Source organism: Urocampus carinirostris, chromosome 4 (genome assembly GCF_059441175.1).
Source record: "Urocampus carinirostris isolate Australia breed hairy pipefish chromosome 4, RoL_Ucar_1.0, whole genome shotgun sequence".
In the NCBI taxonomy this organism is placed as follows: Eukaryota; Metazoa; Chordata; class Actinopteri; order Syngnathiformes; family Syngnathidae; genus Urocampus; species Urocampus carinirostris.
This window is the reverse complement of record NC_142352.1, coordinates 35496559-35511411: the sequence shown is the minus strand read 5'-3', so window position 1 is coordinate 35511411 and position 14853 is coordinate 35496559. Positions and strand designations below refer to the sequence as shown.

General features: G+C 38.7%; 1 protein-coding gene across 4 annotated transcripts in view; it reads right to left on the bottom strand.

Annotated features, from left to right (window-relative positions):
* Window positions 1-4837: 4837 nt before the first annotated feature.
* The window catches only part of sox6 (SRY-box transcription factor 6), a 203061-nt gene continuing 193045 nt past the window's right edge, over window positions 4838-14853 (bottom strand). For all 4 annotated transcript variants that reach the window (XM_088334368.1, XM_088334367.1, XM_088334369.1 and 1 more), the window contains one exon: window positions 4838-13289. In XM_088334368.1, the coding sequence (XP_088190494.1) occupies window positions 12980-13289 (310 nt within the window). In that variant the 3' untranslated portion in view covers window positions 4838-12979. The remainder of the gene's footprint in view (window positions 13290-14853) is intronic.

Here is a 14853-nt window from a genome sequence, read left to right as displayed (position 1 = left end):
TGTTTAAATCTAGGCCTGGACCACACTTCTATTCTATAGCATATGAATAACCTATATTTTCTGATGACAATATCTGTGTATTATTTGTTATTGCAACATCCATTTCAGCCTGGTGATCCTGGAAGGGGGATTATCTCTTGTGCGGTCCCTTCTTCATTTTCCTTGCCCTCATGTCTTAGATCAGGGGATGGTGTAATAATAGTGTTGTTTGCAATCATCTATTGTCTGTGCAGCCCTTTAAGACTCTTAGTGATTAAGGGCTATACAAGTAAACATGACTTGACTTGATGACTTTATTATGTGAACATTAATTTTTGAAATATTTGTAGGTTCATTATTTGCCTTTATTTCACATAACAGGAGCTTCATACATATTTTCCCCCAAAAGGAATAGAAAGAAACTTTTGTGGTTTGGTCTCTTTGAGTCTTTGTAATTTGTATTCCTCCTTGTGCTTTGTAGCATAGATTTTCGGTAGCACAGAACATTGCAAGAAAATCAAGTGCTCGAATTATACACATTTTCCTTTGCTTGACAAATTTAGACAAATAATTCAGATTATTTAAAAAAAATAATTAATTCTTCTGCAGTGTGTGGCATGGCAGCTGAGTGGTTAGCATATCCGCGGCAGAGTTGTAAGGTCATAGGTTCGAATACAGCTACTAACCTTCTTGTGTGGAGTTTGCATGTTCTCCCCGTGCTTGCATGGGTTTCCTACGGGCACTCCAATTTCCTCCCACATTCCATAAACATGCATGTCAGGGTAATTGGCTTATCCGAATTGTGCCTAGGTGTGAATGAGTGAAGTTTGCTCGAAGATAGCTGGGACGGGCTCCATAAGGATAAGCAGCACAGAAAATGGTTGGATGGATAATTTTTCTTGAAATGTTTTCTTTTTCATTGATATTTGTTTTTTTGTTTTTAATCTGAAAAGTAAGAAATGAAAACATGAAAGGTTTTCTTCAATTAACTCATTCAGTTCCATAACATATAAATGTTTTGTCCCTGAGTGCCAAAACTTAGAAAGACATTTTTTTAATTTTTAACTATTCTAAACGCTTTAGTGCTGCTAATCAGTAATAAATTATCAAGCCTCTGGAAATTATTTCAGTGTGATAAATCAACATTAGATGGCAGGAATAGCATTTATCAGATCTTCGAGGAACCCCCACTTCTTCGTTTTGCTTTACCTCCTCTATCTAGCGATTGAGAAGTGTGGGCGGCCCCAAGTGACTGAAACTGATCATGTCACCGTATAAACGCCGGGGCCTGAAAGGGTATTACAACGTTCATGCATCGTTAATGCATAAGTGTAGTGTTCTTGCAATAAAATGTTAATATGCACGCAAAGTCTTGTGTTTATGGAAATATATATTGGAGGTATCACAAATGCCAAAACCATTTTTCACTGACGTGAAAATTCTGCTTGAAGTGCATCCTTTCACAATAAGCCATTTTTTCAGAAATTTTCTTGGAAACGAGTATTTTTCAAGAAACTTGTTTAACTTTTGTTTGCCAAAAATGGTAAAAGTAGAAACATACTCTTATCCCATCAGCTGCACCGCTTATCCTCAGTAGGGTCGCGGGGATGCTGGAGCCCATCCCTGCAATCATCGGGCAGTGGGCAGGGGACACCCTGGACTGGTTGCCAGCCAATCGCAGGGCACACGGGGACAGACAACTCACTTGCTCAGTCACACCTAGGGACAATTTGGACCGGCCAATTCACCTGAAATGCATGTTTTTGGAATGTGGGTTATTTTTTTAAAATGAAAGATGAAAGTTGAAACTTTCTTTTGACATCTCCTATGCCTATACAGCTACAGAACTCAATTTTCTGTAGGACTTCAAAAATGAATCAAAGTATTCTGGCACTAGAACTTCCCATTAGATAGAAACGTCTGGCATTGAATGAGTTAATAACACAATCAGTAATATAATCAATGCCCACAAAGATAACCTTTCTTTGCAGACATTTTATCAATAAAAATAAAAGAGGAGCAAATGTGGGTCTTATAAAAAGTAAGGTACTAAACAAAAAGTGTGTATATTAAAAAGACAGAAAAACAAAAATACATCTAAAAGAGAAATTTACATAAATGCAAATAGTGTTGATATGAAAAAAGTACAGCAATTGGAATTCAACTTTTACAGTTTCTCGCTCCCCAAACGTAGCCGCAAATAAACAATCCTAAAATCTGGTCTTGCAATCAGCGCTTGGCGTCCTCACACTTAAGTTTGAGTTTAACCTTGTCGGACTTTTGGAAGGCGCCGCTGAGCTTTTGGCAGCTGTGCAGGGAGCCTGGTGGGTCAACTCTTCTCAGGCTGCCGCCGCTCGGCGCTAATCTATTTGAAACCATCTGTGAAATGAGCAAGATTCCGACAGTCCTTCACCTCCAAGGATCAGAACATCAAGAACACTCTCAGTTTGCGAATGCGTGGAGGACGCTGGGGATGAACTCGCGTCCTTTGGTGTATGCTCTCCCACATGAAGCTGAAAGTGTGGCTTCGCTATTGTTTAGCCTTGGAAAAAGTTTGTTTCGATAGACCCCTTGCTAGCCTACGTCTTTATCACCAGATCACCACAGGATTTGTGCGAGTGGTTGACTTCACACAGCGGAAGTTGAGTTGGAATAGAGCAAGGGAACATTTGTATATTGAGATACATTTTTAGAGTTGCAATTTACAAAAAACACAATGCGCACATTTGAGGAGCACATATATTTTGCAGTTAGCAAGCCATTAGCAGGGTTCGTACACCTTTTTCATGGCCAAATTCAAACAATTTTGAGGACTTTTAAAGCTAAATTTACCAATTCTCCAGTACCTTGAAAGTAAGACAAAAAAAAAAAAACATTTTACCGAGCCACAAATATATTTGATTTACATATGCGATTTTTAATCTTGCGTGTGCATTTATCAAAAGACATGATTTTTAGAGCTTGAGTAAATCGGGACTATATTTGCTTTGAGACTAATATATCCACGTATAGGTGTTGGATAACATAGAGGAAGTTCTTCTTATTCCAATTGACTACTGAGAAACCTTACATTAATAATAAAATGTCCATAATTTATATGTAATCCTTGCACAAATACACATTTCACAGCGCCATGTTTAGGTGTAGCATGCACCCAGCTTCTAGGGCGCAACCCGGGCGCCATACAAACTAATGACAACTGGCGTTAATCAATTAGCAAGAATGAGTTTATTTAAATATATATATATATATATATATATATATATATATATATATATATATATATATATATATATATTTACACTTATATATATGTTGACTATTTTTTTTGCACTATGATGACTATTTTTTGCACCAAATGCATATGTTGTCTATTTTTTGCACTATGATGACTATTTTTGCACCAAATGCATATTGCACAAACCCTCACGATACCAAACTGTACGTAACATCCTACATGCCGACATTTCTTGTGCAAATTATAACTATAACCTTATCCTCCTTGTTTTATAACCTTATCTTCTCTGTTCCTTTATCTTCTTGTTTTTTTTACCTCACTGTGAATGTGTGAAACTGGAGTGTCATGCCCAATTTCGTTGTCACAATATGTTAACCCATTTTGTAACAATGCCAATAAAGGTATATTCTATTCTATTTTAACACATTATGCTATTGTTAATAATAACTATTACTCGTTGTTGTCATTATTATGTTTGATCCTACCTACACTAATGATCGATTTAAGGTGGGTGCAAGACAAGGAAAACCAATTCTTCTAAAATTTAACTTACTGTATGCGTGAACTAAGCTACAGTAAATATGCACTGGTTATCTTAACTTGCTATTAGGTAAAGGTATTTGACTCATTACTTACTCGATGTGGACTGGCATTTTATATGAAAAAAAATTACACGCAACACACAACAAAGTGGCTCGCACAATCTGTGCATAGTGCTGATCAAAAGAAGTGTTTGGGCAGTAGGTTAAATGATGTGTGCGGCTGTGTAATAAGGTGGTGTAAAATACAATAAAATAGAAAATTCGCCACCTTTAGAGCTTTTTCCTACTGTCATGATTACTCGTTACACTCACCTGTGCCCACTCGTTGGGCGCCAGCTGCTGCTGGTTACCTGGTTACCCTGTCCTACTTAAGCTCAGTCCTTTCACTCGCCTGTTGTCAGTCCGTCAGCGAACCTCTGTTTTCACAAGGCAAGCATTTTTGAGTCTGAATCCCGTCGGTCCCGTTTTGTCACCCATTTTCCACTCCTCCGTTCCTGATTTACCCGATGTGTCCTGCAACTACCCGTTTTTTGACCCCGACAACGTTTTGATCCCCCGTCCCAGCTAACGGCCCTTTTTTTTACCCCCCCCCATGTCTGATCTCCTGTCCCGGCTAGAGACCTGTTTTTCCGTCTAACTACGCTACAATCTCCTGCTCCGGAAGATTTACTTCGATCCCGTGAGCGACTTTCTTCCCGCGTCCAGCGAGCGCTAGATCGCTGGCACTGCCTTTCCTCTATATTTCAATAAACCCGTGAGCAACGTTACGCATCTGGGTCCTACTTCTGTTCTGTACGTGACACCTACACAGTGTTATAAATGAGGCCCCTGCCCTCTTTAGCTTTCTCCTTTGTCCAAAATACTCGGTTGGGATCCCAGAAGTTGAAATAAACATGCGGGAGGCCATGGATTGTCTTTGCCAACACCTCCTAAAGAAACAGTGTAATTTACATGATCAAATATTTTGGAAAAAGCGCCAGGGAGCAACTAGGGAGCGGCAAAGAGCCGCCCTTTGCTGACCCCTGACTTCAATCGTAAATCACATTTTGCAATTCCAAATAAAAAGACAGTGAAGTAGTCCAGTGTTTAAACAAAATGCCTCTTTAATGTGTAAGTTTGAACAGCAGTACAAAAGATGGAGTGACGTGAGAAGCTCTCTGCAACACAATTTTTCTTCTCTTTGACACAAAGGGAGGAGGAACTTCTTGAGGTAAATGAGCGTAAACAGGCCGCTAGCCGGCCTCTTCTTGTTTCCTTACAATGAACTGACGGAAATGCCATTACATGGTCAAACACGCCTCAACCCATTCTTGCCCGAAAACATATTCTTTATTTTTACAACAGTTCGCACATTTCCGCGATAACCGGACGCAGCCAAACGCATCGTTTCAGCAACGATGTATTCTTTCTTTAATTTTTGATTACAGTCTTATTACAAATGCCAGGATTGCGCTTCACGCATACTAGCACGCTGTCCCCACTTTGAATTCAGCACACGTCATTACTGTACTGCACATGGAAACCAAAAAGCTGCTGGTGGACACTAGCAAGCCAAACAAATGAAACCAGACAAACGTTTTTCTTCTTTTCAGCAATATCAGCTAGCAAATAATCTGTCATGTATAAAGAATGTGGAAACACAATGATGGCAACGTTATTATGTTGAATTAAAAACTTTACATTGGACTGTACAAGATATTATGATAAACTATTTACATATTCAGACATAAACTTTTTTTTAAGCAGCAACAAACACTATGTAATTCATTTTCTGTCTAAAACACCCAAATAATACTTTCTATTTGCCTACTGTAGGTACCTGCCAGGGAGGACAAAAAACGTGTAGTTTTGAGTGAACTCGGACAGTCAGCTTTTTAAAACTCAAGGCGATGGAAGGGCCTGACACAGTGTTGCTGGAGAACGCAGAAGCAAAAATATAATCATAATTAAAAAAAAAGTACCTGTAGAGGTCGACGGCAAATGTGCGTCGGCCTTCACGACAGCAGCTACTAAGTCAGTCCAGCATGTCAGTGAGTTGTGCTGATTCAACCAACACACGCAAGAAAAAAAACAAAGAAATTACAGTAAAAGGATTGAACCAGCATTCATTCCAGCCATTTCTACAGATTGTGAAGGAAATTACAAGCAGGAAAAAACAATTGGCAAGAAGAGAACAGCATTACCCCCCCCCCCCCCCGCAAATAAATAAATGCACAATCCCACTTTTCAAATGATAAAAATTCAGCACGAGTGTCAGAACTTGTTTACTAAGTTAGTGCTGTTTGTTTTATGATCAAATTTGTTTACAGCAAGTGCTTCTTGTTGAAGAGGTCTTTTACTTCGCCAGAGTAGTATTGTGGTGGTGCCTTGAAAGACTAATTTTGGTTGGGACATGACTCTTTTTTTCTATGCAAAATGGCCTGGTTGTTTTATCCATCATGATTGTTTTTCTTTTTGTCGAATCAGCAATCCAGTTCCGCAAGCTCACAGCTACCGGTATTTGACAATTAACAGTAAATAACAGGTCTTTATCCATTTGTACGTGCACGAGTTCTAGGAAGTAGCCATTTCAGTTAAACGGACATTTTCTATTAATAAACGCCTAAAAAACAACCAAATATTGATTTGTATACGAAAACGAAAATAAATGCACAATCATATTAACGTGAGAATTTTTGTATTTATTTAACATAACAAGAGGCCGACCTGTAGGGAGCTCAACTGACATGATTGTACATCATCTTGCTGCTAAGGGTACTCGAAAAAGGTCAAAACATGTGAAAGTCTGGGCAAGAAATTTGGATAATAATCATGTTTTTGGTTTACTGGAGTCTCCATAGTTTGTATTCTTCTTTGTGCTTTGTAGCAATTGTTTTTACAGCGACATCTAGTAGTCAAATATTACACAAGGTCCCCTTAACACTGACTTAAAACATCTTGTCACCCTACTTGACAGGCTAACAAGGCAAACATGTTAGCAATTAATGGTACAATCACAATGAGCAGACTTGTTTTGTTTTGTCTATGATACTTCTGTGATTTTTTGGGGGCTTTATTTGTCAAAATTTATAAGTACGCTGGCAGAAAATGTGTAAAAAATAGAGTGCTATTATCCACCTTTAAAATTCTGTCCGATATGGATATTGAATATTAGTTTGACATTGTCCATAAAAAGAGCATTGGATTAAATCTAATTTCATTTAAATTCTCAATTATTGACATGGTCTGTTATCTGTTTACATTGGCTAACGGATAACGTAAAATCCAAAGAGACTAAATTTCAGGTCGATACTATTTACCGAAATCGACTTGAGGAAACAGAATTGGCTAAAATTAATTCTGGTTAAGCTCAGTTGGATTTAAGGAAAAAATGGACACTATGACACTAGCATGTTCTTATAAATAATATTGATATTGGATTTGAATGATATTGTTTCTATAACATACTCTCGGTTGTGTTGTAATAATGTATGCATAGTCATGATTTATTTAAGTAATTTAGACATAATTAAAAAACCTTTTTAGTTGTTCTCCATTATCTCAACTGTGTTTTATTTGTAGCCAGAAAATGGGCTCGTCACATCAGTTTCTCTTAGAACCCGTTTAAACAAAGATTCCATATCAGCTCTTTTAGGGGGGACCTGGAATCTTTCAATATCTATCTACTTCAGGTTTAAATTTTCGGACAGCCCTTCCAGTTTAAAAGTAATTGTCAGTCATTTTACTGTTCACTCATGAATCCTACAAGCCATTGTTCCGTTGCTCATTTGTGCCCAGAATATTCTGCAATAATGAAACTTGGAAGAAACTGCTCAACTGAGCTCCAGCACTTGTTTTATCCAGCTCACAACACCATGAGAAATGAACAAAGCCTTCCTTTTCGAGGTGTAATGTTGGTATTGTATCAGTAGAAGATAATAGTGTATTGGGACTTACTAAATTCAAAACATTTTATCATGTTGAAACTGATTAGAAGCATTTTAATCTGTGTCGGTGGTAAAAAATGATTTGAGAAGATTTTTTGATATAAAGACTGAACTCAAAAGATATTTCAAGGCACCACTCCGATTGATAGATTTGACTGATTACAGGGATGATAATCACAACTAGCTCAGCCAGTTGTGCATTATTCAGCATCTTCTAAAGATTTAACAAAATAATCATATAGATTAGCCACACACATAACTTATTTAGGAAGTAATCAAATAAAAATAGATTTCTTATATATGTACAATAAAATCAAAATGAGATGGTGAATTTTTCAAACTATCAAGCTTTTTCTCATTCAGGTTTTTCGATTGTCTCATTGTTGTTTTACTGACAATTCTGGTAGCTTTCAATAAATAGATTCATAGATTCCGTTTTCTGGCTAAAATGAGGCCTGCAGTCAATTTTTGTAGTTTCTCCTCAGCAAAAGTGTTCATCCATCACATGCGTCTTTGCATAAATAAACGAAAAAAACAACAAGAAGACTGAAATCTGGCAACTGAGAGCAAACCCACATGAGTCCGTCAGGGGACTTAAGTTAATTCATGGTGTTTCTTTTTAATCCTCAAACAGATTCACATTAATCAGAATTGATCAAAAATACAATTTCTATCCAGTGCTTGAAACACTTCTCTCTATGAGTTTGTTTTATGGTGTGTGATTTTTTTTCTGTGATTTTTTGTTTTTGCCACATGAACAGAGTCAAGTTTTAGTCCTTTGTAGGTTAGCCCCCACCCGAAGCGGGAGGCATGGTCGGACGGACGATATTTACAATCACATACGAATCACTCCAACCAGATGGGAGGAGCATGCGGCATCAAAAAATCAGCGTTGTTGTAGCTTGAAATTCTCAACATAAAATAAATAAAAACTCAATCACGATATGCAAAACCGGCGGAAACGGGGCAGAGATCCGGTGATCGGCCGGCGGATCGCGAACGGACGGACTCAAGGACGAGCGGGGGGGACGGCTCGAGTCATGCATTAATAATGGCGCGTGATATCCAGTCGTCAGTCATTTTCATAATCCCCCACAGCTTGATGTACTTGTTCCATCTGCTCGCCAGCGGCCGGCGACGGGGCCGCAGGGCCCGCCCCGCCGAGGCCTCGCTTCCGGCGCTTTGATGGAGCATCACGCGCACCTTGGCCTCTATTGTTGGCCTCGCGCGTTCGCTCCGAGCCAGATGGCGCCCCCTGTGGGCTCGGGCTACCCCGGGTCAAGGCGGGATGGCAAGGGGTAGGGGCTGGGGCCGGGGGAGCCACTTGAACCCCTTCCCCTATAAAGAGGATCCAGGTCTCCAAATGGGAGTTTTGACGGCTCAAGGAGCTTTACATAGCCAAGGAAGTCACTTGTCTGCTTTTTGACCAGGGGTGTCCAAACTGTGGCCTGAGGGCCAGTAAAAAGAAATAAATATGCAAGGTGATTTTAATATACAGTGGTACCTCTTTATACAAGCACCTCTAAACACCAGAATTTCAGCGTACTAGTTGTATTTTAAACAAAAATCTGACTTGCTAGCAGTCCCAGAGGCTAGAGACCGCTTACTACTTTTGACCTCTTACTGCCAGCATCAGCTTGTCCAGTTTGTGCATGCAAACTACTAAAGGCAAAAAAGTGCTGTAAAATGTTTTTATGTTTACGTTCATATAAAGTTACAGAAACTTTTATTCAGTGTACAGTAAGTGCTTACGCATCAATAGTCTCTAGATGTCATACCTGTCAACCTCTGCCAATCTCTCCAAGCGATAAAATACCTTACAAACACAATGTGCCACCTATTTATTCACAGCAAGACAGACCATGAAGAATTCTGCCGCAATATTTGCAATCTACAATGACGTTATTGTCTACCACCAGTGACAGAGACAATCTGAATTAGTGCCAAAATGGCCAAGACAAGATCATTCCCTTTTTTTTCCTCGTATAAAAACTGGTATTTTGGCATTTACAGTTTGAAGTGATTAAAAAATACATAAAATACAGGGACAAGTATAAGTTGACAGGTATGCGATCTCAGTCACTCTTCTTTGCAAACGGCCTACCCCGCTCCGTCCTCAGAATCACATGCATATCTTGGTTAAGGCGACTACCCCCGGGATAAGTGCTCATAATAAACTCGCAAGAATATTATCTTATTTATCTTATCATTGGATTTTTTTTTTAATGTTTAACTACTATTTCAATGTGTTTTAAGCGATTAGGAAGATGTGTTTTATAGCTATTTTGGGTTCACTTTGCTTTTGGGAGGTTGGAAACAGGGAATATCGTTTATAATTGTTTCATATCAGGAACATTTTCTCGTTATATGAGCAATTTGAGCTACGAGCATGATGCTAGAACAAATTCACCTCGTATGAAAAGGTACCACTGTTGTAGTATAAAATATTTTAGGCATCTTAAAGAGAAAATAAATGTGGAAATTTCACACATTAGAGAGTGATAGGAACCCTGCCCAATTTAAAAGAATAAATAAAGGCCAATAAAAATATATCGACAAAGTAAGGCTGTGGATGTGTCAACTGTGTGAACGTGCCAAAATCATGACCAGCTCAAATGAGAACTGTCAATTCAAAATGTGTCGAAAAAAGCCATCACAAGTCATCAGATTAGCTTTTTTTTCTACATTTCTGGTTCACAGCCTGCTGATTAAGTGGGATATTTTTTATTTTTGAATGAAAGTTGCTGTATTTTCCGGAATATAAGTCAAAAAGAGGTAAAGGGGTTAGTTTGTAATGTTCTTAAAATTGGACACCTCCAAGGGAGATTTCAGTTTGCTATTTTGACCATCATAACTGAATGTTATTTGTTATTTTGACTACTATGCAATGTTGTAATTCTTATCGCAATAGTCCAATAATGTTGCTGTTCTTTTGATTTCTACGCCTTTTAGGATGAATCTGGTTTGGAATTTTGCATTGTGAGCAGTCGTTTCCTGCGCTCCTTGCAAGCTAAAAAATACATGTGTCTTCTCTCCTTTTTTTGTGCATCTATAAAACTATGAACTTATCAATAAGTCAAACTATTAAAAAAATGAATAAGGTCAAAAACTACATGTAGAAGAAGGCAATATTATCAGCACAACAAAAACACAATTTACGTTTTTAAAATGGCCAATTGTGTTGTAGAAAAAGCAAGTTCCTGCTGTCATAGAAGATAATGCTTTTTTAGCATAGAAAACCCGATTTTAGCACAAATTAAGCCAATTTTAGGTTTATAAAATACCACTACTAGCTCCCGGTGAAAAAGAAGAAGTTAATGTCGTAAGAAAAATGAAACACAAAGTTACTTTTTTCAATATACATTAAGTGTTTGGTCTTGTATATTAAATGACATATTTTTTTTTCATGAATGGTTTGCGATGGACAAAATATTGCAGGAACAGCAAGCCTATGTACAAAAGCCTGATTTATAATCCGGAAGATACTTTTGTTATCTTTTGATGTGTTTCTAATGGTGAAACGATTTAGCGGCCATTGCAGAAATAAAAAAAGAAGTTTGGGCACCCCAAAAATGGACAATTCTTTATATAAAAAGGGGACGCAAAGAGAAAAAGTGTACTTAAGCACTGTTGGAGGTTGTCCATTGTCCAAATGTCCTCACGTCTTAAGACTGTGCAGTAATCAAGCATGGCATCCACCAAATGATGTTGTTCCGCTTTAAGACTTCTTAGTGTCCGTTTTAAGATTTACAATGTGGAAAAAAAAGAGTTGAGGAGCTAAGACTTTAAACTTGCCCTCCAAACGGGGCTTAAGCGTTTAAGAGAATGATGTGCGGTGACACAATTTGGGATTGTAATGCTTTCAAAGCTGGGCTTCCAATCCGGCGGATTGGCGGCCTTTTGGCTCGGGAGCGTCCTGGCCTGATTACAATCGCTCAGATTAACAAATGGCCGACCGACCAGGAAAAGGAAGCGCGGTACCGCTTTGTTCTGAGTCGCTTGGGCTCCGGTCGAAACTATTTCCGGACTCATTTTTGTTTTTCAAATGTACCGATACGGATGTGTGTATTAGACCTTTTGTACCGTGGTGATGGGACACGTTCACGAGCTGTGGGCCGGCACACGAATACCTGAGTGAGACACGTCTGGCACGGCCCGAAACAGTTTGGAAACGTTTGGAATAATGAGCAAATGTTTGACTTCAAATTCTGCGTTTTGTAAGTCAAAGCCTTTAGAGACATGAGAAGAGGACGCATAAAAAAAGCTATAGCTACACACACACACAAAGAAACGACCGAATACAGTGGTATCCCTTTATACGAGCACCTCTAAACAGGAATATTTTGGTATACAAGTTTTATTTGCAAGAAAAATCTTGCTTGCTGTACGAAGGAGAATCCAGTTCACAAGCAGTCCCAGGGCCTGGTACTAAAGCCCGCCTGAGACCGCTTACCAGTTGTTTTCGCTTACCGCCAGCATCAGCCCATCTAGTTTGCACATGCAACCTACGACAGGCAAAAAAAACTTGGTGCTGTATTTTTTGAGTGAGTAAGTTCATTTAAAGTTACAGTAACTTGGATTTTAAGTGTACAGTAAGTGCTTACGTATCATCAACAGATTTTTAATCTCCGTCAAACTCTGCCGATTGCTCCCCTTATTAATGATTGCAAATCCTCACTAAGCGATGAACGCAGAACATATTTACTCACAGTAAGACTGACTATGTAGAATACCGCGACAATAATAGCAAACTACGATAATATTGTTGTCTGCTACCAGTGACGGGGATGAAATTTGTCTTTTTAAAAAAAAAAGAAGTTCTTGTATAAAAAAATGTATACGGCATATACAATTTGAAATGATCCCAAAATTAAAATGGGAAAAATGTATGTGTTGACAGGTGTGCGATCTCCCCTATTTCTCCTTGCAAGCTTTCCCCTTCCTCCGCACCACTCGCACACATTTATTATGGTGCTCACAATAATCTTATTTATCGTATTCCCGTATTTTTTTATGTAGAATTACTATTTGAATGTGTTTTAAGTGATCAGGAAGATTTTTTTCATAGCTGTTCACTTGGATGCTTTTAGGAGGACGGTAGCAGACCAATTAAGTTTTAAATTATCCATATTGGTAAAATTTGCAGTTTGAGCTGTGAGCACGATCCTAGAAGAAATTAAGCTCGTATAGAGAAGTACCACTGTAGCCTTTTTCTTCTTTTTTACCAAAGCCAAATGCTGACTTGCATCCCGTTTCCGTCCCCCCTCACCAACACTTTGAAACCTCTGCGTGCGCTAGTTGGCACTGACGGGCTCATGCGTGTCGTTTTCGCTACTGTAGTCCGATTTTGGCTCGTCCTCGAAGTCTTCGTACATGTCCATGTCGTCCTCGCCGTTAATTGTGGGCTGGCTGTTGTTAGCTATGTTGTTTGCCTCCATCTTTATGTTGAAGGTGCTCTGGATGACGGGGATGGTCGGCTCAGGGCTCGCCGATGCGCTCGAGCACTCTGACGTCATCTGTGGTGAAGGCGTTGTCGTCGCCATGGCGATGGCTCCAGGGTAGACCATACTTGCGCTCGTGGTGATAGGAATCTGCGGCGGTTGCCTGAATAATGGAGGCGGAATTTGAGTTTAGTCAAATTACATCAGGGATGTCAAATTCAGTTTGGGTCTGGGGCCGGTGTTCTGAAATTCCTTACTACCCATCAAGGCATCCTACCAAGGTTTTAATCCTACCTACTATATGTGCCTTATGTTTGGCGTTGAATGCATTACCTGATTTTTTTAACAATTGAGTGAATGCAGTTTTACACATGAACCAACAAACCACACACAAACTGAAGTGGGAGCTATGAAAACAATATATAATTTTTTCCTTAATTGTCATACTGCTTTAATTGAATGAAAAAGAAATACAAAATGAAAGTTTTAGCAGTGCACGGGGAACATGATTGGACAACAGCTGAGCCTACTAAGGCTAAGAATATATCCTTTACTGCCCACTATTGGCCAGAGGGAATTTGGTTTGCATTTATTTTGAATGAATTTCGATAGACATGACCCGGAGGAGGAGTCTTCGAACATTTTGAAACTAAAAACTACTTTTTGGGACTAATTACTACCAATTTAAAATGCATTTCTAAAATAACAACTTGCTATTACTATATTATTACCAGGTTAATGCTTGGTTAAATGGACTCAGTCACCCACTAAAAATTCATTTTACCAGAAAATCACAATTAACGAGCATCCTTGGGCACCATGTTAAAGAACACTGACCGAAAGACTCACTTATCTTTTTGACATGTTCAGAGGTTCACGGCGACCTGGATTAAATCATCAATCGGGCCAGCAACCCTGAGTTGGATGGAGCTCTTTTTTTGCTGGTGCAATATTTTGTTAATGAATAGACAACTAACTGCCATATATCTTTTTTTGCTGAATTATCAAAATCCCTTTAAAGGGACACTTTGTAATATTTGCGTAGTGCTCCTAAAAATGAGTGCGAAAAAGCAAAAAGAGGAAAACAAACTACTGAGACCCAAAGAAATTACATTTCTTCCTTTTTTGTCCAGCCCGATTTTGGAAATACCCCTAGCAGCAAGATGTTGAAAAATCATGTCAGCTACCTCTAGGTGAGCCTCATGTTTTATAAAATAAATGCTATTTTCTTGAGCTACTAGTATTTAAGAAAAATTGAACGTTAGCTAGTTTCATTCTTAATCTTCTTTTAATTTCGGAGAATAAGCTCCTGCCTTTGTGAAACTTCCCCCGTTAGCTCTCTTGTGCTTTTAGTTAGCCCAATTTTGGCTGCTCACCCTTTGTTGTAGCAGTACTCCATCCACCTGCTACACAACGACTAAGTGTCATGCTCAAATACTACCAAAATTTTGCTTTAAACATTCGTAACCAATTCGACTAATTAACACGTAGAACAATGTGGCGACTGGTTTGCTAGGGTGCTGGTGTTTTTCCGATGACATCACGGCTCAAGATGACAAAAACAAGACACGCAGTCTTTAAAACGCATGATCTTGGAAAATAGTTGGACTATACTGATGAAATATATGCAAAAAAAACATGAACTATTTCCTCACATTTTGGATGTTTAAGAATTTGTGAATACCTTTAACAACAAGAGTGACGTGGGAACACTTGGAGAAACGTGC